Source organism: Balaenoptera borealis (assembly GCF_965194805.1).
Source record: "Balaenoptera borealis genome assembly, chromosome: 16".
NCBI lineage: Eukaryota > Metazoa > Chordata > Mammalia > Artiodactyla > Balaenopteridae > Balaenoptera > Balaenoptera borealis.
This window is the reverse complement of record NC_138872.1, coordinates 44,969,837-44,997,513: the sequence shown is the minus strand read 5'-3', so window position 1 is coordinate 44,997,513 and position 27,677 is coordinate 44,969,837. Positions and strand designations below refer to the sequence as shown.

The 27,677-nt window shown below is 48.9% G+C and overlaps 2 protein-coding genes across 6 annotated transcripts in view; one reads left to right on the top strand and one right to left on the bottom strand.

The window, feature by feature from the left end:
• Positions 1–107: 107 nt before the first annotated feature.
• GZF1 (GDNF inducible zinc finger protein 1) lies at positions 108–8,501 on the top strand. 3 transcript variants are annotated; one of them, XM_082361046.1, is made up of 6 exons: positions 108–258; positions 1,350–2,764; positions 3,915–4,009; positions 5,429–5,596; positions 6,030–6,187; positions 6,508–8,501. In XM_082361046.1, the coding sequence occupies exons 2-6, from the start codon at positions 1,371–1,373 to the stop codon at positions 6,841–6,843; spliced, it is 2,151 nt and encodes a 716-aa protein (XP_082217172.1). In that variant the 5' UTR covers positions 108–258; positions 1,350–1,370; the 3' UTR covers positions 6,844–8,501. The 3 variants fall into 3 exon arrangements, with proteins under 3 accessions (XP_082217172.1, XP_082217171.1, XP_082217173.1); XM_082361045.1 differs by having other exon boundaries at positions 199–446; XM_082361047.1 differs by lacking the exon at positions 108–258 and adding an exon at positions 476–849.
• A 1,336-nt stretch (positions 8,502–9,837) lies between these two features.
• NAPB (NSF attachment protein beta) overlaps positions 9,838–27,677 on the bottom strand; it is a 39,714-nt gene continuing 21,874 nt past the window's right edge. Inside the window, exons 4-11 of one of the 3 annotated variants that reach the window (XM_082361048.1) lie at positions 27,029–27,075; positions 26,860–26,937; positions 22,093–22,148; positions 21,835–21,919; positions 14,877–14,981; positions 14,105–14,173; positions 13,720–13,770; positions 9,838–12,777 (exon numbers count right to left, since the gene is read on the bottom strand). In XM_082361048.1, the coding sequence (XP_082217174.1) occupies positions 12,667–12,777; positions 13,720–13,770; positions 14,105–14,173; positions 14,877–14,981; positions 21,835–21,919; positions 22,093–22,148; positions 26,860–26,937; positions 27,029–27,075 (602 nt within the window). In that variant the 3' untranslated portion in view covers positions 9,838–12,666. The remainder of the gene's footprint in view (positions 12,778–13,719; positions 13,771–14,104; positions 14,174–14,876; positions 14,982–21,834; positions 21,920–22,092; positions 22,149–26,859; positions 26,938–27,028; positions 27,076–27,677) is intronic. The other 2 variants (XM_082361049.1, XM_082361050.1) reach the window with 2 other exon arrangements.

Here is a 27,677-nt window from a genome sequence, read left to right as displayed (position 1 = left end):
GGTTCGCGGCGGGTGACGCAATCCTGCGAAGCCGGCCGGGCGTACGGCGGCAGCGTGAGTCGAATCACGTAATTTCCCGAATGGGCTCCGCAGTGGGACGTGCATGCGCAGGTCCTCCTCTACCCGCGACGGACGGGGCCAGGCCCACCACGGCCAATCGACGTCGCCCTCGCCGGCGCCGCGCCCCGCCCCCGTCCGTCGGGCAGTCTGCTGGTCCCGGGGCCTAGTCCTCGGAAGCTCGTCGGCGGCGGCCGGTCGGTACGTGCGCGGCCCGCGGGGCGGAGGGCGCTAGGCCTGGGCTCCGAGTCGGGCTCGGGGGCCAGGCGCGGGCCGGGAGGCCGCCGGGGAGTCGGGGCTGGCCTGGCTGTCGGCGGACGAGGGCAGAGGCGGCCACCTGCGGCCATTGCCCCGCCGACCGGCGGGCGCTGAGGAGCTGGACCGGGCAGGTGAGGCCGGCCTCAGGGACCCGGACGAGCCTGGAGGCGGGCGGCAGATGCGGGAGCTAAAGGCGGGTGCGCCGGGGGGAGCGTCCGCGCCGGGTCCGGGAGGACGGATCCCCGGGCGGTCCGGGCCTGGCGGCGGGAAGGTGGTGCACCGGGAGGCCCGAGTCCGCCCCGGCCGCCCTGTGACCTTGTCAGGGCCTCCCCCGTGACGCCTGCTCGAGGGTCGCCGGGACGGCCGGCGCGGCTGCAGCCCTCACGACGGCCTGTCAGTCTCCAGCACGGGAGCCACTGCGGCTCGGAGGGGTTGAGGGCCCTGCTCGGGGTAGCGCAGCTGTGCCCCCCCGGCGCAGTGCCCCGCATCGCTTCTGTGCAGTGACGGTGACTCCACTAGGAGAGACTTAACGAGGTTGGAGAATGACTGTGAATTGTGGGCTACTTTCCATGAAATTTTCTTCTTATAAAGTAGTTTAGTTGGTTGTTTTCAAAGGTAGACAAGGTTTGCTCTCAGACCGTGGCCGCCATGTATTATATTTTGTTTTATTTGGTTTCCTGATCAAAGTAGTAGACATTATTTATTGTTGCTATAAATTCTGTTAGTTTGGGGGTCTGGGTCTGTAAGTAAATTACAAAATGACCTAGAGAAGCCAATTACTGCTTTAATGTGTTTCATTAATCATCACTTTAGGGCAGTCTTAGTCTGTTTTCATGCAAATATCTCATGAAGGTGCATCAGGGCTTCAGAAAAATGCTAAGAAGTGGCGCGTGACTTGAATCTGTACATGAAAAAAGTTAGGTTTAGGTCATTAATCAGTTTATTTCCTCTAAAGAACTGATATAATCCTCATAATTTTTAATCCTTCTACTTCAGAGGTTCATGCATGAATAATTCTTGATTTGTTTTCAAAGCTGTTCCTGGGAAGAAGAAACATGGAGAGTGGTGCAGTTCTGCTGGAATCCAAGTCCTCCCCGCTTAACCTTCTGCATGAAATGCACCAGCTCCGCCTGCTGGGTCACCTGTGCGACGTGACTGTCAGCGTGGAGTACCAGGGCGTCCGGGAGGAATTCATGGCCCACAAGGCGGTGCTGGCAGCCACCAGCAAGTTTTTTAAGGAAGTGTTTCTTAATGAGAAGACTGCGGACGGCACGAGGACTAATGTCTACTTAGACGAAGTGCAGGTGGCTGACTTCGCTTCTTTTCTTGAGTTCGTCTACACTGCAAAGGTCCAGGTGGAGGAAGATCGGGTGCAGCGAATGCTGGAAATGGCAGAAAAGCTGAAATGTTTGGACTTATCTGAAACCTGTTTTCAGTTGAAGAAACAGATGTTAGAGTCGGTACTTTTGGAGTTGCAGAATTTCTCGGAGTCTCAGGAGGCAGAAGGGAGCAGCGGCTCCCAGGTCGCTGCTGCTGTCACCCCTGATGCTCGGGCAGGTGTGGCCGCAGACAGCCCTCTGGCCAACGGCGTCGCGGGTTCCTTGGATCCCCCAGCGGCAAGAATCGGCAACAGCCTGTTGCCAGATCTGCCCTCGAGGAAGTCCAGGGAGAAGCCAGAAAAGAGAAAAGAGACCGCTAAGTCCCCCTACCCCAAGTTCAGAAGGGCTAGCGGGAGGCTGGCTGGGCGGAAGGTGTTCGTGGAAATCCCTAAAAAGAAGTACACTCGACGACTCCGAGAGCAGCAGAAGAGTGCCGAGCAGGACACCGGGGACCGTGGGGGCCCCCGGGAGCCCAGCCCAGACGCCGGGGGAACGGTGAAGGAGCTGGTCACAGTCGCAAAAGACGAGGAGGACGGCGGGGCTGGGGCCGAGGCGGAGGCAGTGCTGCCGAAGGCGGGGCAGGGGGAGGAGGAGGAGGAGGACGAGGACGAGGGGGAGGAGGGGGAGGAGGGGGCGGGGAGGCGGAGGAGCAACTTCCAGTGCACGCGCTGCGAGAAGGCCTTTCTGTACGAGAAGAGCTTCCTGAAGCACGTCCGGCACCACCACGGCGTGGCCACCGAGGTGGTCCACCGCTGCGACACCTGCGGCCAGACTTTTGCCAACCGCTGCAACCTGAAGGGCCACCAGCGCCATGTGCACAGCAGCGAGCGCCACTTCCCGTGCGAGTTGTGCGGCAAGAAGTTCAAGAGGAAGAAGGACGTGAAGCGGCACGTGGTGCAGGTGCACGAGGGCGGCGGCGAGCGGCACCAGTGCCAGCAGTGCGGCAAGGGCCTGAGCTCCAAAACGGCGCTGCGGCTGCACGAGCGCACGCACACGGGCCACAAGCCCTACGGCTGCACCGAGTGCCCGGCCACCTTCTCGCAGCCCTCGGCCCTCAAGACCCACCTGAGGTAGGCACGGGCCGCCTCGAACCCCAGAGCGCACGTGGAGACGTGGGGGGCGTGCCAGGAGGCGGCCGGTGTGGCTGCCTCGCGGGATGGGTCACTTCAGTTCGCTCCCTCGCAAAGTCGGGGGCTGCTTTGAGCCTCTGGATTCTCTCTCGAGGCAGAGATGCGGGCATGGCGCTCCCTGGGCGCGGGCCCGGCTGATGGGGACCCACGCCTCCCGTTCAGGCGCAGGGGCCTCTCCCACTCCTGGTGCTGAGGCCTCCCACCACCCTTGCCGAATGGGGCCAACGACCCCATCCCCCTTCCTGACCCTTCATTTGGGACTCAGTCCTGTGACCGGCTGGGTGGCGAGTCCCACTGAAGACCTCAGCAGGGCGACACTTCTCTGGGCTTGGAGAGTGCCTGCCACCAGTCAGTCTAAGCTCCAGGATTAGGACGGACAGGGATTCCAGTTACTGATTTTTGAAATGTAGGTGGGTGACATTCAGTTTTTAAATAAATTCCCTTCCAGTGCTCAGTACTTATGCTTGAAATCCAGACATAGCAGTTTTCTACTCTCCCCAGATCTGCCGTCATCCTGGGCCAGTCTAGGGGTGGGAGCTGCGTGTTCCTTGTCCTTTTACTGTCATTTATAGCCTGGCTCGGGAAGGGCTCAGTAAACATGGTGACAGCCACTCCATCCTTGCCCTGAAATGCAGTGCTTACGCATGCGCCCCAGGGACCGGCTGGCTTCATGTGTTGATAACAGTTCTTCCTAGACTGTTACGTCAAACTAGGAAAGGATGGTAAACATTTTGATCGCGTGGTACTTTTGTCAGCCATGGTTCCTAAGGTGTCTGTGGGTGACTATTTTCAATGAGGGAGCTTTATAAATACCACACGGTGCTGTTTGGTGTCATAAACAGCCTGCAGAGGCACAGCCTGTGCCTGCACCTGGGGGCAGCACGTGGGGGGACTCGGCGTCTGGCGGGGATGTGGCGGTCTTGACTCGGGCAGAGACTGACTTGGGGGTGAGAGTCCTGGGCCTCGCCACCTTTCAGTCCTTCGCATTCGGGCTCCTGGAGCGAAGTGTCTCCCCAGGTGAGGGAGGAGATGGTAATGCAGAGTGAGCTTTGATACATCCTGAGTTACCCTCTGAATGTTGTGCTTTCAGAATTCACACGGGGGAAAAACCTTTCGTCTGTGATGAATGTGGTGCAAGATTCACTCAGAACCACATGCTGATTTATCATAAAAGGTGTCACACAGGTAAATACTCCGTCATGATTGAATGTCTTTCCTGGCTGTAGGAGGAAAACTGCAGTTTTCTTAATTTAGAAGTTGGCATCTGCCAAGTGGTTTAGGTTAAAGCCCTGATACGCTCTTCCGTCTCATAAGTGAGCATAAGTAAATGCATAAAATACGCCCGCTGCCTCCAGTGCTGTGTGCTTGTGGCCATGACCTCTGAAAGAAATTGCTCAGAATATGGGAAAAGCTATATGCTTATTATCCCGCTTCCTGCCATTTCTAAGAACAGAGCATTAGAAAAAACCTGACTGTCCAACCCCAGGGAAGTGGTTCAGTAAATGGGTACATCCACCCTGTCCCGTCCCAGGCCCTTTTGACTAAGGTCTCTGAATATTAGGAAAAACGCCTGTTTGGCTGTCGACTTGAAAAATGCACAACTGAGCATACAGTGAATCCCAGCTTTATTGAAAACCTGCAGAAATATAAAGTAGTTACATGATGTGTTAAGGTGGTGGAATTATGGGGTTTTCAGAATTTTTGTGGTACGATTTCATCAGGTGAGGGAGAACATTTAAGCTCTTTATTCTGATTCTGTGCAGTGCTCCTGGGGTTCAGAGCCCTGGGGCGCGTGGAGTCTAGCTGTCGGGTACTGGGCTTATCACGCTAACCCAGTTCTTTCCTACTCCCGTTTAAAAATTTTTACTTCTTTGACTGTCCTGTGAGCCTCAAGTTCAAATGGTGCGATAGGTGAACCACTTAATGACGTGAATTAATAGACTAAAATGAGCAGAATTGGTGTCTGATGGAAGACTGGGGTCGGGGGAGGTCAGACCACACCGAAGGATTAAGTTAGAATCGGTCATTTGATTGAACATGCTAATATATTTGGATTTTATTAAAGCCAGTAGTTTTGTTTTGATGTTTGAGAAATCGGGGCACACCTGACAGGAGTCTGGTTTGTGGGCCCTGAGGGCCCCAACTGCGCAGCGTGAAGGGTGGACGCCCTCCTTGCCCTGACCCCACCCCGGGCGGCTGGGAGCTGCTCCAGGACCGCCCCACGTGTCCACCGCACAATCCTCTCCCTTCACGAGGGGCTTCTGTTCTGATAGAGACCCACAGAAGCCCTGTGAACAAGTCCAGCTGTTCCACCAAACCCGTTGTCGAACTGTTTTTCTTGTTTGGGATGACTGAATTTCCAAAACGTGAGCTGGTTGAATACGCTCTTTAATTCTAATCTACTGGAATCTTTCTTGGGATTTCCAGGGACATTTTACACCAACTTTCAGCAGGTAGCGAGCACTGGACACAAAGAGATTTTATGACAGTTTTAACTAGAAAAGAACGCGCTGCCTGCCAGGGCACTTGGGAGGGTGGACCCCATCCTCTGCGTGTTCTAGCGCCCGTGTCACTTCTAACTTCGTGTCTCATGTCTCCGTGTAGGTGAGAGGCCTTTCATGTGTGAAACGTGTGGCAAGAGTTTCGCTTCCAAGGAGTATTTAAAACATCACAACAGGATCCACACTGGGTCCAAACCCTTTAAATGTGAAGTTTGTTTCAGGACTTTTGCTCAGCGGAATTCGCTTTACCAGCATATCAAAGTCCACACAGGTATGGCCGGAATGTCGCCAGAGAAGGGAGGTCAGTGTGGCAAGAAAATATCCCGAAGGTTTTAGATTTTCTGGAAAATTATTTGGAATTTAGCTTTAAGTCGTGCGTCCTAATAGCATTTAAACATTTTTGAGTGTCTAGTTTCTGGCTCTGACAAACTGGAAAGGTATGAATGTGTGAACCTGGATGTGGACGTGTGAACCTTTGAACACCTTGAGATTAGAATTAGGGGTGATGATCTGCACATGCTAGTGAACACCCCCACCAGCGCAGGGTCACTTACGACTGGAAAGCTGTGGGTGAGGTCACGGACCCCTGGGGCTCCTGCACGGTCAGCTGCTCGTGCCCGTGTCGCCCTCCCCGTGGCGGCTCGGGACGCGGGGCGGCCCAGAGCAGCCGGTAGCTCTCGTGTCCTCCGTCCCTTCCCTCCCAGGGGAGCGGCCCTACTGTTGCGACCAGTGTGGCAAGCAGTTCACGCAGCTCAACGCGCTCCAGCGCCATCACCGGATCCACACGGGGGAGAAGCCGTTCATGTGCAACGCGTGCGGGCGGACGTTCACCGACAAGTCCACGCTCCGGCGGCACACCTCGGTGAGCGGCCAGGGTGGCCCCCAGGGACGGTCGCTGGACGGCATAGCCGCCCACCCTCCCTTCCCTGAGGCCCTCGATCCGGAAGGGGGTCCCAGGGGAAGGCGGGGCTCTCCCTCCCCTGCAGCAAGAGCAGCCAAGCGGGGTGAAGCAGGGCCCGGGGCATGCTGAGTCCTTTCTGGCAGGGACCGCAGTGGCAGACACGTGTCTGACGGTTGGAGAAGGCTGTTGTACCTGGTAACCAGTGGCTGCGAATTGGGGGCTCTGCAGATCCTGGTTAGGGACATAGTGGGTGATCTCTCTGTTCTGCGTTTGGTCCGCAGATCCACGATAAGACAACTCCATGGAAGTCTTTCCTCGTCATCGTGGACGGCTCTCCCAAGAATGGCGATGGGCACAAGACTGAGCAGCCCGATGAAGAGTACACGCCGTCCAAACTCTCTGATAAATTGCTGTCTTTCGCAGAAAATGGCCATTTTCACAACCTGGCCACCGTGCAGGGCAGCATGCCTGCCGTGCACGATGACAGTCCTGCGGACCCGGCCTGTAAGTCGGACGGCCCAGTGGGGTCCCAGGACACGCTGCTGGCCACCACCATCAACGAGCTGAGCGAGCTGACGCCGCAGACGGACCCGGGCCCACACAGCTCCACTCTCTGACTCACGCAGACTAGAGCGCGGGGTCACCTGCCCCGCGGTCCCAGCCTTGCACCCGCGCCTGCGTGCGTGAGGGCTGGACGCGAGCGTTCGTCAGGGGTCAAGAACTGTGGGCAAAGAAGTGGGCAAGGATGGCTTCCGCAGTTTCTTGAATTTCTGCTAACTTGCACGTCTCTGTCAAACCATTTCTCATGCTTTCCCTTAGAAATCCTGATCCGCGTGGTCTCAGCCACGCTTCATCAGCAAACAAGGCAGTTAACATAACCTCACTTAATTCTGGTGGAATCATCCTAATGCTTGATGACCTTGACATTCCTGAGGCTCCTGAGGCTGGGGTTACTGCTCAGCTTCCTCATGGAAGTTTATTTCTGATACTTTAAAGCTATTTTTCTGCCAAGCTGAAATAAAACTGGGAGCATGTATTTATTTTCAGCTGTTTCTTTGCTGTTGAACTGAAGCCAGTCAGAGGTGCTCTGGGACCCTGGAATGGGGCTAAAGAGACAGATGACTGCACTTGTCCCCGTCTGCCCCCCCCCCCCCGTTCGTAGGCACTAAACTGAACACTTGTAAAGTAGCTGCTCACAGCACACATGCAGCTAGGAAGTTTGTCATAAAATGACCTGAGATGTGGCTACAGGTTTCATTTCTAAAAATCCAATTTAAAAAAGCTGTCCTACCAAAGACTAGCAGAAAACAGCGTAGTAGTTTTTGCAAAGAGGTGTGAAAAATTAAGCCAGGGGCTTGAGATCACTTGAAACATAGTGTAGTTACTTTATCCACAAGTAGCAGTGAGGTGGTGGTAGCCAATCTAAGAACACAGAGTACTGGTAGTTTTGCTAGGTTTTTTTGACGATTTCTGTGATTTTCAGAAACCCAGCATTTCTCATTAACATGTCTAGACGCTGACACAGGCAAGTCACTGGCACGCACGTTCCCCTGGGAGCATGAGCGAATTGGGCAAAAGGGACCAAAAGCCTCTGTACACTCCTCTGATTAGCCTCAAGAGTGGACCATGGAACCGCCAACCTTGTCTTAAATGCACCTCTGTCTCATGCTGGCCTTTGGTAATTCCGCTGTCCTTACCCAGCCTGGCTCTTGATCCAGTGGTGAGGGCAGGTCGCCACGTGCACAGTGCTTTGACTCACGTGTGACCCAGGTAAAAAGAGAAAGGGAATTGTCACTAGTTGCTCTTTTTCTTACATTTAATTTATTACGCTTGCTGTGAAAACAGTCATTTTCTAAGAGGAAGGGTACTTTATGCAAGTCCGGGATGAAGACACAGCTGCACGAGATGCCAGAAAAAGACCGAGGATGCTTTCTTCCCCGTGAGACGGTGACGTCAACACTGAAGGTGCCGAAGGCGTCCCAGGTGCTGACACAGGCTGCAGGCAGCAGTACCGAATCCACCTCCAGCTGTGACAGCGTCGCCCACTTGTGTTCACAGAGCAAAACAGTGACTCTCACACACATTTTACTCTCGAAAGGAGAACGAACCTGCCCGGCTAATGAACTGTTTCTTGGGGTAAAGTCATCTTAATGATGAGAAGAAATTTAAGTAATAGATTATTTTGTTACCTCTCGGAATAATTTTTGTCTTGAATTTGTTTCTTTAGAAATTCTACAGAAAACTTTAATGTGTTAATAAATGTTTTGTAAAAATAGTTTTGCAAGTCTAAGTTTATTTCCATTATTAGAATTTAGGTTCTACAGAAATAAGATTCCTGATTCATACAGGCAGCTTCCTTAATTCCCTGGTCCTTGGAGTCTCGCCACCTCCGTGCACCGCACGTGTGTTCCTGACACGTGACAGGCCTGGCCCCGCATGCGCTCGGCCTCGGTAGCTGGTGCCAGGCGGCGCGGAGGGGCCCAGCCTCATCGCGGCCATGGTGACTGCGCCTCAGAGGCTCCTCCATCTACGGTCACTTCCCTGCTTCCCGGGAGGGGACAGGAGGGCTGCCGCCCCAAACCCTGCCGAAGATGCATCTCATCTCGGGGGTTTGTGGGGCGTCTCCGTTTCTCCCCATCCAGGTGCTGTGCTGCCACGTGACTGTCAGCCCCAGACGCTCAGGTCAGGCCACCAAGGCGGCGATTTCGCGCCTTCCAACCATTGTGTGGGAGACGCTCTCAGCCCAGACTCCAAAGCTCCCTTGCCTCTGCTTTTAACCAAAATTTGTTGTACAGAGTTTGAAAACAAAATTGGCCAGGTGGTGGGGTAAAACCTTTATTAAAGGTGATCTTCACAGAAATGTGGTTTTGCCAAAGGTGATCATCTAAACTGACCAATTTGAGTGTAAGTTATCATTTAATTCTAACCTGTTGTATATCTTGCCACAGCAGGGACATTTTTTGAGACCAAGCAAGTGTCTTCTGTCCCCTTAACTGAACTTGATGGTGTTCCTGTCACTCTAAGTAACATTATTTCAGGCGAAAGTCCATTTGTCCACAGGCACCAAGACGGGCAGATGAATGCGGGCACAGGGCCGCCTGGCACATCCGTCACCCCCCAGCTGAGCCCCAGGAACTGCCCACTTCCCTCCACCAGTTTGCACGGGCCTCTGGGACCCTCACCGAGGCTGGCAAAACCCACCACGGGAGCTTCTGTTAGGAAGCAGAAGAGACATTTGAATGAGAAAGTAACCTTGAATATCAACAACTTGGCAGAATTCCTAGATGGGACGGCCTGTTCGACCATTCATTTTGAATTTGCCTCAAATGATCTTTGAGGGACCTGAACAAGGCCCTCTGACAGCGCCAAGTCAATGTGGCTCCACCAAGGGAGACGGGGCTTCGGGCCCCCGGCCTCCCCCTCCGAGGTCTCCTAGGGGCCATTCCTCCTTCAAGCCTGCCAGTGAGATCCCTGACCAGGCAGCAGGAGGGATGGGAACGGGGAGCCTGCAGAGCCCGGACGGCTGCTGCCCACTGCCCTGAACCCCGGGGGCCACCTTCCAGGACAGGAAGCCACTCCCGACCTGTGCAAACCAACCAGGAAACTCACCATACCGTTCACAACTTCGACTTTATTTACTGTACAGGTTCACATGAAACACACGGACTCTTTGCGAAGGTGGATTTATCATCACAGGATGAGTTCTCATAATACACCCTCCCCAACAGCGCGGGGGAGGAGGGGCCATGCCAGGCCGGGGCCCCGGGAGGCAGGCTGCGTGCCACAGGCCCCGAGAAAGCCATGGGGGTTGCCTCTGGGCATCTTAAATGCACGGTATCAGAGGAAACAATAAATGTTTACAGGGACATCATCACACAGGGTCACGACTGCAAGAATACTGCTTTCAAATCATTAAATAAAAAAGGAATTCACATAAGCTATAAAAACGCTGCCACAAAAAGCAAAGCTTTCCTGTAAGAAATTTTAACTCATTCTGACAATGAACTAAACACCATCTGCTAAAACACAAGGACTGTAACATAAATAGTCATTATACTTTGTTCATAAATAACGATCTATAAATCCTGGAAACCTGACCCGGGCTCTGAGTTACAGCACTGCCCACTTTGATGGAACATTTCAAGGGAGAAAGTCTGGATACTGTTAATGGGACTTTTTTCTGCTCCTTTTCCTGTTACGTTCTGGCAGGTCTGCTCTAGCCATTACAATTACAGTTTACTCTTTTTCACGTGAAATATTAAAAACAAAAACATCTTAACCCAGGCACTGATCCCAGTGTTCATTTCAACACAAACAACTCTGATGTGACAAAACACTGCCAATACTATTTCTCAAAACCACAGGTCTTCTGTCAGGGGTGCAGTATGAAAAGCTAATAAACAAACTGCCTTAAAAGACATCATTTGCTTTTTACTTTACGTGGTCAGACCAGGTTCCTTTAACAAGTGGGAACAAACCTTCCAGACTAACGACAGAGCGCACACGCTGGCGGCGAGGTTTACAGCCCCTCAGGTGGGACAGACCTGCAGCTGGAGGACACAGGCCCCACGCTCATCTCACCCAAGTGCTTCTGGCCGGTTGGCACTGGATTAGGTAGAGCAACAAAACCCCACTTTTCTCTCTCAGCGTTTTTTCATAGTTCCAACAGGAAGTGAAGAAGTACCAAGCGGCTCCATCCCAAAATGTCCCGAAACTGACAGCCAGCTTTCTTTTGAGAATCCCAGACCTCTGAAGGAAGGAAGGAATCCTCATCGGATGCCAGGGCCCAAGGTCAGAGCGCCCGCATCTCCTGGTCCGTTCCCGCTGCCCTCAGCCAACACTGTGACATCACTGCCCTGCCTCTCCACCAGCACAGCCTGCACAAGCGACCCCGCAACTACGGCCACCGAATCCTCACGGCCGCCCACAGGGCTGCTCCGTGACCGGGTCCCAGCCGGCCCTTCTCAGCCTCCTTTCCTGCCACTTTCTGCTTCATCCCAGACGGACCTGTTCCCCATCCCCAAGCCTTCCTCCCCGCTCAGCCCTCAGCCTGGGCACACGCTCTATTTCTGCCCAACAGCAGCTACCAATCCCAGTCGAGGACCGTCCAAAAATGCAAACACCATTCAAATACCAGCTAACACTGACAGGACACAGGAAATTCCACTTACCTGTCAACACTGTCATTACCTGGCAATTAACACACATCAAACATAAATCATTTGTGCCTAAAAATATGCACACAGGAGATTCAGGAAACAAGACCACGTCTAAAGTACGATGTCGGCACATAACATTATGCGCAGGGATCAAGTTCACAAGTCAAAAGAGCACATATATAAGCCAAAATAATAGGACAGAATTCAAACACACAAGTTAAAACAACTCCATCAGCTAAGCGCAAGGTCCCCTCAGAAGCTAGTTGGGGTTCTTTTCCCAACTGAGCACAGTAAACCTCTGTACCGTATTCAGCCTACCAAGCCCATCACATCCAATTAATGGATAAAATGAATATGACACACAATTAAAAATTAAAATTAATGACACACAAGCTTCGACTGAGATAACCTCCCAGCCCTGATAAGCATGTACATGAGAGGGCACACGAGGTGCCCTCTCAACGTGGAAAAGTGTGTGAACACGGAAGTAAAGGGATGTGCCAGTTCAAACACCTTTCTATGAAGATGAAGCAAGGGTCCTGCCCAACTAAAAGTGGACACCATCTCCAGGAAAGGAAAACGCCCAAGGCTTCCAGATCCTGTATGTGTGTGCACTTGTACGTGAGATCAGGCCCACCTCCACACGCGTCCACACACATTACCAGGCAGTGCCGGGAAGCTCCCTCTTTTCCCACTGTAAGCGGCTGGCAGGCCCGGCTGATCTGAATTCTCACATGCATATTAGCTACAGAACGATATAAAAAGCAAAGAAACTGGTCACTAGCACCATCAAAAGAATCACAAGATAACAAAAAGGATAAATAATTTCTCACAAGGAAAGTCATAAACGCATTCCTAACAACGATCCTACACTAAACACACACATTTAGAGAATCCATCCGGGTGCAAGTTCACGGAGAACGTGCAAAGCATCTGTTAGAACTGGGTTGGGTACTCAAGTCCAGGAAAAAGGACATAAAAATATGTGGCAAAATTAAACAGGAGCTCTGCACGTATCAAAATAACAGGAGTAAGATTCGGAAGCAGTTCTCGGAAAACTCTGGGGACTGACAAGCGGGAAACAGCCTGTCACGCGCGCAGTACACACAGGAGCCGCCCACCCGTCCGCTGCATGGTGACACACATGGCGGCTTAAACACACACACATCATCAGGCTCACGTGCAACAAAATGAAGCCACTGAATGGGCATCCCATAATGATCACTGGCCCTAACACGAAACTAAAGAGGACTCAGCGGCATGCCACAGAGACACAGCGCTTCACTTGAGGTCTCCGTCTCCTTCCCCGTCCCCCTGGATGGACTTCTTGATGCGCAGCAGCATGGTGGTGAGCCACTGGTCCAGGCGGGATATCGAGTCAAATTCCTTCACCTGGTTTAAGGAAAGAGGAACAGGAATCATTCCATGGAAATACAATCAAACACAGAACTACACTGCCCCACACTGCTTAAACATTTACAGATCCACTAACTTTCTTCATTTAAAATCATTCATTCCAGTTTACAACTTTCTTCATTAGAAACTTTTTTTATATTGCTCTTATGCTAACAGGCAATGGCAAAACTCCATAACAGCCTTTATAACTGGACGAAGAGCACGTTTAGCGTGACAAAGGACACGAGACCCTGCATAAGAACAAGGGGACATGGAAAATTAATGTGGCTCCAGTATCCACTGAACACAAACAAACGTATTTGCAGCGAGGGAACATGTGGAAGCAGAATTCCTTTAACTCATTTCCACAAGTTATCGAAGAATGGACTTTCATAGGATGAAAAGGGTTTGGCAACAAAAGTTAAAGGGGAAACCTCGCCTTCCCACTATTGCTTCAAAGCCAGGATGAATGAATTAATGAAGGACACTAAGAAATTCGCTTGATTATAAACATAAGATGGAAAAAGATGGGAAAACAGGAAATTGATGAATGTAAAAATAATTTTCCCATTTACTTTATGCCAAGAATAACAAACTCTCATTGCTTTGTTTTTATGTTTTAAATTTAAGTGATTAGATTTCACTGATTTTACTTGACACTTATTTATGGATCAGATTATTTTCCATAGAAAACATCCAAACAACAAGTCATAACATCATGTGATATGTATTTGCCTCATAGCTAAATTCAGCACAGCTCATAGAACTGTCTAATTGTGAAGGCTGGTGGGATCTAAAAACATGCCTTTTGGAAAACACAACGTAGGTGTAGTGCAATAATGTCCAAATAAATGTTCAGCATTTACACGATGAAAAGGAGAAGTTGTTTCTGTAATGTAAACTTTCAGAGAACATGCTAAATCCCAAAACCGAACGTACTGCTTCCGTGTAAGCTTCACTGTTCTGCTCTTCGTGAGCTTCTAGAAGTTTCTGGGAACATAAATACAGAAAAATTAGTTTGGTAAGCTAAAAAGTTCCATCTATGAATGGATACTTTAAATATGAAATAGCCTTCGCATCACACTAACTGATGTTGCCAAATGACTTACAAAAATGGGGAAATTTTCAAATACAAGTCAAGAGTTACCCCGAGTCAGGGATCCAGCCTTGTGCTAACGTGCCTGACCCGCCAGGTTAAGAGCAGTGCGCGCCTGACCCTAACGGCACCTGAGGCCTAGTGTGCAAGAGCAGGAAGGCACGGGGCTGCTCAGTGAGCAGATTCACTGGATGAAAACGTCACTGTATCCCAGCCCCACCTACTTACTTTCAATAACTTGCATTCTCTCGAATCAGTGAACGCCGGAAACATTTCCTCGTATTTCTCCAGAGCAAGCTGGGAAAGAAAACCACTCGTTAACATCTGAGTCACTGAACCAGGAAACGAAGCTTTGACATTCTACTAACTTCAGTACGATTTATTTACATCCTACTTAATTATCAGACTCAACATCAAAATCAACCTGTGTTGATCAAACCTGTTTATTGTGAATTTCAATTTCAGTTAAGAATAAACTTATAAACCAGTTTTTCCAAATGAGGTTGCTGTGGGGAAGACCACGTGAGCCAGATCCAATGTTCGGACCTCCCAGAGCAGGCATCTTATTTTCACGCGCTGGAGGAGGCTCTGCCCAGAGCCCGGGGCCCTAACCCCGACCCCGAGGACACCAAGGCTGCCCTGTCCCTGCCTCCACCTCCAGCTCTCTCTTTGCTTTTCTCCCAACCCTCACCCCAACTCCATTTCTGAGTTTAAAAAAAGACACGATTCTGCTTTTACTGTCTCCCCTCAGCCCCTAATTTCTTTAAACCAAAACTACTGAAGGAAGTGTGGCCCCCAGGGGGCGTTCACTTAAGAGAAGAGCCTCAGCAGCTGTCACTCCAGCTGCGGTACTACAGCCAGGACAGGTCAGAGTGTCACCCTCCATGTTGCTTTTCAAGTACGCAGCACAGTCTTGCTCCGAGCGGGTATCACAGACAGCGGCTGAGCACCTGTGCTTAGGGGTGAAGCACATCAGAACCCACGCCGCAGGGGCCCTCACCTTGGCATTCAGCTCATCCACTATGAAGTGACAGAGGGCAGCTTTAAAGAAGTAATCCTTTGCACTGTACTTCAACAAAGGGTTATCCATGGTGTTGGCCCCAACCTAGGCACAGAAAGTGGGGTCAGAGTGAAAAGGTTTGCCCTCCTACACTAGGCATGCTGACCCTCATCTACTCTTTAGCAAGTACTCTGCATCTTACGTTAGTTAAGCTATGAAATCCATTCTTTTAACAACCCAAAGCCATGTACCAGAAATGTTACTAGACAAAAAACCAGTATTTAAGACATAAAGTGCTGACCTGTTAAAAAAGACTCAGCAGAATTCCACATCCAGGAGGATAGAACAGACGTGCTGTCCTCTGTCCCTCCTGCTAAGTACAACTAAAAGCCCTGGATCTTTTATATGAAACTAACGTAGGGAGACTGAAAGGTGGAGAGAGGAGCAGACCAGCCAGGGACACAGGGCAAACACGGCAGGGAGTTCCCTGGTTTTTCTTTTTCTTGCATAAATCCCTGACTTGGAACAGAAAAAGCCAGCAACCCATAAATGCCGGTGGGTGCAGCAAAAGAAAGAGAGAATAGATGAAAGCCTGCTTTCTCCAGCCAGAGGACCAGGAGAGGGGCAGCTAGCAAGACAGAAAATGTTTAGATGACACCTGCTCTGATCCACCCCACTCACAGCAGCAAAAGCCAAAGAGGAAGACAAGATGCCCATCCTCCTGGGAGAGCCCCACTCTCCTGCCAAGGAGGCCAGAGCAGGAGCCAGCCTGCGCCCCCATCACAGAGGCACTGGAGACCACGTGGGGCCTGCGTCACCTCCTCCCAGTGGGAAAGAGGCCCCCTCATCTCCCAGCTGGCATGGATTCACCTTTACCTGCTGGTAACCAGGCGGTCGGGTGGGGAGCTTGAACCCTACCTCCACCTGGCAGGAGTGAGGCCACACCCCTTCAGTGCCAAAGAAAACCAGCTGAGAGAGGAGGTATAACACAATGTAAGAATATTCAGTTTTTAATTAAAACTCACTTGCAATACTGAGAAAAGGGAACATCTCAAGTTGAATGAAAAAAAGACAACGAATCAGAGTGAAGTAAGTCAGAAAGAGAAAAATAAATATCGCATATTAACGCATATATGTGGAACCTAGAAAAATGGTACAGATGAACTGGTTTGCAGGGCAGAAATTGAGACACAGATGTAGAGAACAAACGTATGGACACTAAGTGGGGAAAGCGGTGGGGGGTGGTGGTGTGATGAATTGGGCGATTGGGATTGACATGTATACACTGATGTGTATAAAATGGATGACTAATAAGGACCTGCTGTATAAAAAAATTAAATTCAAAAAACCAAAAAGACAACTAATAAACGACAGCTCTCACATAGCAGAGATGTGAGACTTATCTAACAGATTTTAAAGGGGCCTTCCTAAAATGCTTCCACAAGCCATTAGAAAATTCCTTGAGACCAGAGGAAAACCAAAGCATCAACGAAGAAAAATTCTCAGCAAGAAACCCCAGAAGATACAAAGAAGAAATGAGTGGACACTTCAGAACTGAAATACACAATAACTGACATAAAAAGTGGATGGGTTCAACAGCAGATCCCATGGAACAGAGGAAGGACTCAGTGAACTGATGGTAGAACATTAGAAATTACTCAGTCTGAACAACAGAGAGCAGACAGACCCAGAAAAGAGGAGCAGAGCATCGGGACATATAGGATGATAAAACAAGGCATAATATCTGGGCTGTCTGAGCCACAGAAGGGGAGAGAAAGAGGGAGTGGCTAAAAAAGCACTTGAAGAAATAACAGCTGAAAATTTCCTAAATTTGGCAAGAAACAAACATAAACCTACAGATTCCAGAATTTTACTGAAATCCAAACAGCATAAAAGCAAAGATACCCATGCTAAGCCACATAAACTTCTGAAAACTGAAGACAAAGGAAAAACTTTTTGAAAGTAGCAGAAAGAAACACCACCTCACCTACAGGGAAAACAGCTTGAATGACAGCAAACTTCTCATTAGAAATCACGCTGGTCATAAGGGCACATTTTTCAAGCACTGAAAGAAAAGAGCTGTCAACCCAGAATTGTATACCCAGGGAAGATATGCTTTAGGAATGAAGGGGAAATCAAAACATTCCCAGATGAACGAACACCAAGAGAATGTTTCGCCAGCAGACCTACCCTAAAAGATTAGCAAAAGGTTGTTCTCTAAGTAGAACAAAATACAGGAAGGAATCCTGGAACATCAGGAAGAAAGAACACATTAAGCAAAATATGGGAAAATACAATGGGCTTTTCTCCTCCTCCTGAGTTTTCTAAATTAAGTTGGATGATTGAAGTAAAAATTGTAACAGTGACTGATGTGTTTCTAAAAGTGTGTAGAGGAATTAAAGACAATTATATATTGGATGGGGGAGGATAAAGGAACAGAAAGTAAGGTAAGATTTCTGTATTTCACTGGAACTGAAAAAATGATGACATCATTAGCCTGTGATACTTTATGTAAATATAATACCTATAGCAATCACTACAAAAGCTATTTAAAGAGATACACCCAAAAACACTATAGGTAATCAAAAACCCCCTGGAAGGTAGGAAAAAGGAAACAGAAAAACAAAAAGCAGAGGATAAATAGAAAACAAAAAAATAAAATGGCAGACTTTAGTTCTAATACATCAATAATTACATTAAATGTGAATGGTCTAAACATACCAATTAAAAGACAGAAACTGGCAGAGTAGATTAAAAATATGACCTAACTCTATGCTGTTTACAAAAAACGTACTTCAATTATAACAATATAGGCAGGCTGAAAGAAAAAGGATGTATAAAGATATATCATGTAAACATCAATCAAAAGAAAGCTGGAGAGGCTATATTAGTATCAGATAGACTTCAGAGCAAAGAAAATAACCAGAGACAGAGGGGGACACTATATAATGATAAAAGGGTCAGCCCAACAAGAAGACACAGCAATCCTAAATATATATGCACCAAACAGAGCTGCAAAATATTGTGAAGCAAAGACTGACAGAAATGAGAAATAAACAAATCCACAGTGATAGTTAGAGACTGTAACACTCCACTCTCAACAACAGAAATGGACAGAAAATCAGCAAGTATACAGAAGAACTCAACAACACCATCAACCAAGAGGAGCTAATCAACATTTATAGAACATATCACCCAGCAACAGCAGAACCACAGAATATATGCCAAGACCATATTCTGGGCCATAAAACAAACTTCTAAGAATTGAAATCACACAGAGTGTATTTTCCAGCCACAACAGAATCGAACTAGAAATCAACAACAGACAGATAACAGGAACACCTCCAAACACTTGGGAATTAAACAAAACACTGATAAATAATCCATGGAAATCAATAAATAAAATAAATAAAAATAAAACAATGTAACAGAACTGTGAGACACAGTAAAAGCAGCACTTAGAGGGAAATTGAGAGCACTAAAAATGCCCACACAACAAAGAGGAAAATCAATTAGCTAAGCTTCTACCCTCAGTGCCGTAAAAAAGAAGAGCAAAATAAATCTGAAAATAGGATAGAAATCAGGATAACAATAGGAATCAATGAAACTGAAAACAGAACGATAGAGCAAAATCACTGAATTCTACCAAATGTCTAAAGAATTAACACCAATCCTTTACAAACGCTTCCAGAAAAGGAAGAGGAAGGAACACTTTCTAACTCATTCTGAGGCCAGTATTACCTGGCTACCAAAGCCAGACAGACATTACAAGGGAAAATTAAAGGTCAATATCCCTTACGAATACAGATGCAAAATCCTGAACAAAACACTAGCAAACTAATTCCAGCAACTTACAAAAAGGATTACACACCATAACTATGTAGTAAAGGATTAATTTTGTCCAAAGTGCCTTTGCCCATGATTCCTGGTAGAAAATCCCTAAGCCTCTGGAATGTCCTGCCTGAAAGAGTGTTTTTGTTTACCCAGGGGTCTTAGACCATGTAGTTTAGCTCAACCTATGGAGGGACTGCAGAATAAGGCCAACCATGTTCAGGTGAGTTTCTTCCCCGGTGGCAATACCCTACACACGCTTTCACACATCGCTGTTGGGAGAGGTCAGTGCTGTCTGCACAGTTGCACAGTTCCACAGTCCCAGTCTGGGCAGGACAACAGGAAGCTCACACTCAGGGCTCTGCTGACCTCCTCTCTGCACCTCTTCCTTTGGCTGATTTGGGTCAGCATCCTTCAGCTATAATAAACCATAACTGCGATATAGCAGCTTTCACTGCGTTCTGTGAGTCCTTCCAAAGAATTATCAAACCTGAAGGTGCTCTTGGAGACCCTGAAACTTTTCAACAACCAAGCAGGATCTATCCCAGGGATGGAAGGTTGGGCCAACAGATAAAAATCAAGCAATGAAAGACACCATGCTAACAGAATAAAGGACAAAAACCACATGATCATCTCAAAAGATGCAGAAAAAGCACCTGACAAAAACCAATATGCTTTGATGATAAAAACAACAAACTGGGAGAAGGAAACTTCCTCAAACTGATAAAAGGCATCTGCAAAAACCCACAGCTGACATACACTCAATGGTGGAAGACTGAATGCATTCCTTCTAAGACAGGAACAAAACAAGGATGTCTGCTCTTACTACTTCTACTGATCATCGTTCTGGAGGATCAAGCCAGAGCAAATGACAGGAAAATGAAGTAAAAGGCACGCAGATCAGAGAAGTAAAACTATCGCTACTTGCAGAGGACATGATTTTGTATAAAGAAAATTTAAGGAATCCATAAAAACTCATTAGAGCTAGTAAACAAGTTCAGCAAAGTTGCAGTAAATAAAATTAGCAATTAAAATCAGAAAAGAAAATTGAGAAAACAATTTCATTTACATAGCATCAAAAAGAATAAAATACTTAAGAGGAGTACATTTAACCAAAGATATGCCAGACTTGCACACTATAAAACTCTAAAACATTGTTGAACAAAATTAAAGTTGATCTAAATAAATGCAAAAGCACCCTGAGTTCACAAATTATAAGACTTAATGTTAAAATGACAATACTTTCATCAAAATCCCAGCTGACTTTTTAGCAGAGATTGACAAGCTGATCCTAAAATTCATGTGGAAATGCAAGGGACCCCAAATAGCCAAAACAATCTTGAAAAAGAAGGACCAAGTTGAGGACTCACATCTCCTGATTTTAAAACCTACCACACAAAGCCACAGTAATCAAAACAGTGTGGTACTGGCATAAAGACAGAAAACCAGTAGAATAGAATAGAGAGCACAGAAATAAACCCTCATTTATATGGCCACATGACTTTCAACAAGGGTGCCAAGACCCTTCAACGGCAAAAGGACAGTGTATTCAACAAACAGCGCTGGGAAAACTGGACGTGCACACACAAAAGAATGAAGTTGGACCTTTTACCTTCACCACGTACAAAAATTAACTCAAAATGGATGAAAAACATAAACCTAAGAACTAAAATTATAAAACTCTTAAAATGAAACATGGGGAAACGCTTCAGGACATTGGATTTGGTAATGATTTCTTGGATCTGACATGAAAAACACAGGCAACAAAAGAAAAAGCAGACAAATTGGACTTCATCAGGACTTAAAACTTTATGCATCAAGGGACATTAATAACAGAGTAAAAAGGCAACCCACAGAATGGGAGAAAGTATTTGCAAATCACATATCTAATAAGAAATTAATATCCAGAATATATGAAGAACTTCTAAAACTCAACAGAAAAAAACAACCCAATTCAAAAAGGGACAAAGAGGGACTTCCCTGGTGGCACAGTGGTTAAGAATCCGTCTGCCAATGCAGGGGACACGGGTTCGAGCCCTGGTCCGGGAAGATCCCACATGCCGCGGAGCAGCTGAGCCCGTGCGTCACAACTACTGAAGCCCGTGTGCCTAGAGCCCGTGCTCTGCTACAAGAGAAGCCACCACAATGAGAAGCCCGTGCACCACAACAAAGAGCAGCCCCCACTCGCCGCAGCTAGAGAAAGCCTGAGTGCAGCAATGAAGATCCAATGCAGCCAAAAATAAATAAATAAATAAATTTTAAAAAAAGGACAAAGAAACTCAACAAATATTTCTACAATGAAGGTATACAAATGACCAATAAGCACATGAAAAGATTCCCAACATCACTAATCACTAGAGAAATAGATATCGAAAACACAGTGGGATATCACTTCACACATTAGGGTAGCTATTGTTAAAACAGAAAACAAGTGTTTGTGAAGCGTGGAGAGCTGGAACATGTGCACACTGACAGAGGGAATGTAAAATGGTGCAATCTGGCAGTTCCTCAGATAGTTAAAAAGGGACTTGCCGCATGACCCAACAATCCCAATTCTAGGTATATAAACTAGAGAACCGCAAACATGCCCCCCAAACCTGAACACAAATATTCTTAGCTGCATTATTCATAATACCCCCAAATGCAAACAGCCCAGATGTCCATTAACTGACAAATGGTTAAACAAACTATGGAGTATTACAGTCACCCCTCGGTATCCAGTTTGGAGTGACCCCTCCAAACTGTGGAGTATTACTGTTCCCCCTCGGTATCCAAGGGGGACTGGTTCCAGGACCACTGAGATACCAGTGTCCACGGATGCTCAAATCCCACAGTCGGCCCCCCATATCCGAGGTTCCACGTCCACGGACTCACACACCACGGGACTGGGAGGAGGGGAGGATGGGATTTTTTTGTGCGATGATGGAAGTATTCTAGAACCAGGCAGTGGTGCTGACTACACAACTTTGTGAATATATGCAAACTCACTGATGCGTACTCTTTAAGAGGCTGAATTACATGATACGTGAATTATATCTCAATAAAAATCATTACTAAATAAAAAGCTGAATTTAAAAAGAAGATTCAGAATGCCTTCTGCCGGAAGCTGCGCAGACTGCAGCCTCACCTGCTCGAAGATCTCGATGGCCTTCTGGTACTGCTCCAGCTGGGCGGCGTACGCGGCCACTTTCAGCAGACATTTGTTAGCCGAGCTGAAACCGAGAACCAGAGCAGAAAGAAAACACTCCCGAAGAGAAATGACAAAAGACATCTCAGTGCACCTTCACGTGGTATGATGCAAGGGGCTCCCAGAGCAGAGTGAAGGTCTGTCTTTTATTACATGTAACAAAACCCACTGAATTATATCAAGAAAAATAATACTTGCCTATTGGATTCTTCCCCTTTGTAATAATCAGCTGATTGTTCGTAATGGGCGATAGCCTGCAAACACACACACGTTTTATTCAAACTATTTGTTTGAAGAGTTGCATTTAAAAACTACATTTGCACAGATATTTTTCCTATAAATAAACCTTTTCCAGCAACAAATCTTTCACAACCCGGCCTGCTTTATTTTGGGAACACAAGAAAGCATGCGCTTCCCAGCAGATGGCTTGCTGTCCATCAAAATCTCTTCTTCCCTACCTCCCACCCGACAAATGCCCTGCCACCCCGTCTCCCCAGGCCTGCTGCAGTTAGGCGCAGCCAGGTGACCTGTCCTTCCCAATGGGATGTAAGCAGACACGCTGTGGGCCACCTCCAGACGTGGCCCACACATCTGACTCTGCAGCCTTCTCCGGGCCTGTCCCCTTCCCGTGAGCTGGAAAGGCAAGGGCCACGTCTAGTGATGCTGGAAGCCGCAAACTGAACATGGCAGCCCTTCTGTCAGCCTGGTTCCCAAGTGATGTCCCCACCACCGCCAAACCCCAAGCAGTGACAGTGGACTGTTATTTCAGAGACGTGTGAGGCCCTATTCCATTCAGATCTATGGCTTGCTGCAGCAGCACAGACGTTCCTCACGGATACCTAAGGGTCATCCAGAATAAAGGTGTTGCCTTCCACCTAAGATGGGGGGAGCTGTGAACAATCAAGTGGAGAGGAAACAGGCTGCAGCCTGGAAAGCTAGAAGCCCTGGTCATGCTGCGGCTTAAGACTTAGTAAAATCGGGCTTCCCTGGTGGCGCAGTGGTTGCGAATCTGCCTGCCAATGCAGGGAACACGGGTTCGAGCCCTGGTCTGGGAGGATCCCACATGCCGCGGAACAGCTAGGCCCGTGAGCCACAACTACTGAGCCTGCGCGTCTGGAGCCTGTGCTCCGCAACAAGAGAGGCCGCGACAGTGAGAGGCCCGCGCACTGCGATGAAGAGTGGCCCCCGCTCGCCACAACTAGAGAAAGGCCTCGCACAGAAACGAAGACCCAACACAGCCAAAAATAAAAATTAATTAATTAATTAATTAATTTTTTAAAAAAATCACATTCTAAAGTATTTAGGAAAAAAAAAAAAAAGACTTAGTAAAATCAAGCACCTGACAGCTCAGAAAGCAGAACCGTGCCTGCTGGAGCAGTGACCCCATGGTTAAACATAATGGGCTACCCGGCTAAGATGAAGAATAACGATACAAAGTATCAGTACGAAAGTTCTTCATGAAATGGTAAATAAAAACAGTCAGAAAAGAGTATATACAAATACAGACACGTGGAGGAAACACCTGGAATCCACCCTTCTGGAGCACAGTCAGAGCCCTCTCTCTCTCTCTCACACACACACACACACACACACACACACACACACACACACGCACACACACGTGCGCGCATGCTTTACTCTCCCACTACACCATTAGCTCTGAGGGCAGGCAGGCCCACGCGGCTTTGCTCTCAAGCCCAGTGCGACGCCTGTCACACAGCGGGTGCTCAGCAAACGGGTGCTGAGGGGACGTGGGCAGCTGCATTTCACAGGCGGTCCGGATTACACTACCAGCACCATCATGACCGATGGGAATGCCTACCAAAGAAAGGTTTCCCATGAATTTCTGATTAATCAAACATTATCTCTGAACTGTCCTCATTCTCTGAAATACTTTGCACCCTTTCCCATCGTAATAATGGGGTAAGTATGGGAAACAATACCAAATCACTGTGTAAAGAGTATCAGGCTGTATAACCTCTTCCCAGGGAGGGAGCATACGTACTACTCACCTTCCTGGCTCTTACCGCCCAGAACTCAGGGAACAGTGCTGGGCTGAACCATGTGGAACTGCTGTTTTGGAGGGTAAAAAAAAAGGCCAAGTGCAGATGACATGGTTTAACCTGACACTTAGTAAATAATGACACTGGTTCATCAAGATGTTATAGCTCTAAACTACAGCTAGATTTATCATAGTAAAAGAAAAATTCTGTTTGGTTTCTAATAATTAATAATGCTAATTAAACCACTAATCAAATTTCATGGTATTCCCAAGTTTTGACAGAAACTAGTTGAAAAAAAACTTACCTAGCGCTTAACAGAGAAGTTTCAGAGAAAAGAGGTTGGGCACGGGTTATCTTTGGATGTTCACACTAGTGTGGAATTTTAACATGTAGTGACATTAATCAGGCACAAGTCGACCCTTACACGTTAGAAATCAGCCCAGAGTATCTTACAATCTCAAGGATGATAATAAATATCAAAAGTAGAACACAGCCGCCAATAACAACAGCACACATTAACAATAAATCCAGACACAAAAATCAGTTATTATCCTGTAATTTGGGCAGCATGCCAAAGGAATCACAATACTCCTCCTTGGGGAGTCTGGTAAGCGTCACGGTGCTGGAGAACACTGGGCCCTGAAGGCAGAGACTGGGCTCTAGGACTGCGGTCACCACCAGAGTCTTAAGGCAAACGCAACAGCTAAGGGTCAAGCTCAAGAGTCCACTTCGTAGGTGAAACAGCCTTAAACAGCCTTCAGATGGGATCATTCTTTCAGAACCTACGCCCTGAGAACCTGCCATAGACACTTACCCTACACTGTAACAGACAACACGAAATCACCTTCTCCAGGGGCTGAGACGGACACGAGCCAGAGCTCCTCTGGGTCACTGATTATTACTGATTATTATTATATTAATGTTTTACTTGGAAGTCAAAGGAGTAACGTGAGTTTATGGAACTTCACATTTCCTTGTTCACCAGCTAAAATCTGAGTGAACCAGGGAACACATCGTGGCCACATTAACAGGGAAGAAACATAATGAATCAGACGTAAGATGCCTCAGTGTAACTGATTTTTCAAACAAACATCATGCGCCTCCAACACAACCTGGGGAGTCCCGCCATGGAGGCGAGGGTGAGGACATTTCTAGACACAGGAGCCCAAACATGAGGGAACAAGACGAGCTGACCCCACGCGTGCGCTGAGTGGTGTGGTCCTTACGACGCACCGTGACACGCCCCACGTAAGTGCCAGGAGGTGCTGCCCATGGGCAACCTGCAGAATGGCAGGAACACCCTGGGTGACAGGCTGCAGAAGCTCCCGTGACAAGCTGTCAACTTTGTTCAAGAAGAAGGAAAACAAGAGTTCGCCACAGGTCGTTTAACCGCCCTGAATCTTCTGGAGACGCATGTAGTAAAGAGGCTGCCCAAGACCACCCCGGAAGACAGAGGACTGACCACCGAGGACAGGAGCGGACGCAGCGGCCTCGGCTGCAGAAACACTCTGCCCCCCAGCGCTCATCCCCTCAAGGTGGTTCAGCTCAGTAAAGACGTGGAGCCCACCCCAGCCACCCAGACTCAGCTCCTCCTGCTCTGCCATCGACTCTGCACCAGGGAACAAAGGAGGGCGCAGGTCTGGGGCTCATCACCTCCTCCTGGGTCTGCAGAAGACCTCCCCCCAGAGACGGGGCATATGGCCCTGACGTAGTCAAGGTCTAAGGGCAGCCTCAGAAGAGCATGGCACAGCAGGACAAAAATGGCTCAAAGCGAAGTCCATGAAACGAGCCAGAGAGTTCTGAGCTGCGTGACCACAAGGGGCATCAGCATGAAGTCAAAGGGCGACGTTAACAAGGCCTGTCTGACTGCAGCACTGAGAGGGCCTCCCCACCCGAGACTCCGGCTGCTCTGGCAGGTGCAGCCTGACAGTGAGGGCATCCTCTGCTCACTCATCAGAGCCTGGGCTCTCGGACACACCGGTAAACCACAGGAAGGTTCGGGCTGACGTGGGGCACCCACTCCAGTGGAGGGAGACGGCAACACAGGGATGGTGAGCAGGCCATCACAGCGCCTGTAAGGGGGCCACCGAGGTGGGGGAGGCGTCCGGGTGTGTCCCCGTGAGGGCTGAGGTCCCTGTGTTAACTAGGTGGCTGTGATAGTGCTCATCCCAGTTACAAATGAGCAAAGCTCTGAAGGACAACTGACGTGCGGGAGAAGAGCTCAGGGCAAAGGGACAAGCAGCGCCAAGACCCTGAGGCGGAGCACACCTGTGCGAGAGTCAGCAGAGGTCAGGGTGGCTGCTGCAGGGGGAGCAGGAGAGCAAGGCGGGAGGAGGAGGAGGGGAGCCTGAAAGGCGCTGGGTGAGGGGCCAATCCGTGGGGCGCAGGAGGCCACCTGCAAGGCTGGAAGCAGCGGAGAAACAATCTGATCTCCTGCGAACGAGGATGGCGAGTTACCAGTGTACACGGGACACTTCAAGCTGCGATGCTGCGTGAGCACAGACAGGACCACGGGAGCGAGCACAGTGAGAGCGGATGAGGGCCCAGCCCCGAGGGGAGAGAGGAGGAACCAGCCAAGGGTGGGGGGCAAAGAACCAAGCAGGGGCCGTGCTCCAGAGGCCGAGGGAAGAGGTAAAACAGGAGAGGAAGAGAGACAAGAGTGACAACGGTCCAGCGCGAGCAGCAAGCACGGGGTGAAGGGTGACCTCTGAGAGCTCAGCGTCCGCCCCAGACAGTGCAAGCCGTTCCTCCCCGACTCGCGCCTGCTTCCCACGGCGCTCGGTTTTATATAAACGCCGTCCCCAGTTGGAGGGAGGCAGCCTGGGGAGCTGGCAGGGCTTTCCCTCCCGCCCCAGCCCAAGGTCTCCACATGACCCTGTCTGCGCGCGCACCCCTCTGCCCTCACGAGTCCACTGCAGGGGGGCCTGGGGTCCCTGCCCGCCCCCCACCCCCGTCCGCACACCTTCTCGATGTCCACCAGCTCCGTCTCGTAGATCTCCGCGATGGTGATGTGGTGCTTGGCCGCGATCGTGAACCTTCCCTGGGGAGGAAACAAAGCAGTCACATCCCGGTTAACCGTGAGCTATCTCGAGGGTTCCACCCCACGGCCGCTCAAGCAAGGCATGTCTTACCATGTCTGTGTAAATGTCGATGGCTGCATTTAAGCAGTTGATAGCCTCTGAAGCGAAGGCATTCAAGAAAAACAATGAAAAATCCATTCAGTCAGAGGGTTTGCTGAGCCTGTCTTCCTGGCTGCTTCTACACGGCTAAGGGGCCCCGCTGGGGCGGGGCGGGGCGGGGCAGGGTGGTTGGCGAGAAGCAAACACACGTCCAGCCCCTCGGGGAGCCTGTCCACGGAGTGTCATCGCCACCTGTCAATCTATCCACTAAAGCCTAAGTGCAGCGCACCCCTCGCTGGCATCACGTGTACGTATTAATTTTGAAAGACAGTACTTTTTGTACAGTGTTAAAAGACGCTAACTTTCGGTGTACTAACAAATACCAATAGGAAGAAAAAATCTAATAAACGAGAGTGCTAATGACACTCATTTTCTGAAACAGTGAGCCGACAGCTCCCCACCACACGGTGGCATTTACAACGCTGGCAAGCGGTTGGCGGCTCCAAGTTTACTGCTTTTGCTCTAAAGAGGCAGCAGAGCAAAAAGGCCTGACCGAAGGATCAGAAAGATAAGTAGATGAGTGTAAATAAAAGCAATTTCCCCCTAAGCTGCATAAGAAATGTGGATTGTTATGCCTTTAAAAATACAGAAAAATAGAAAA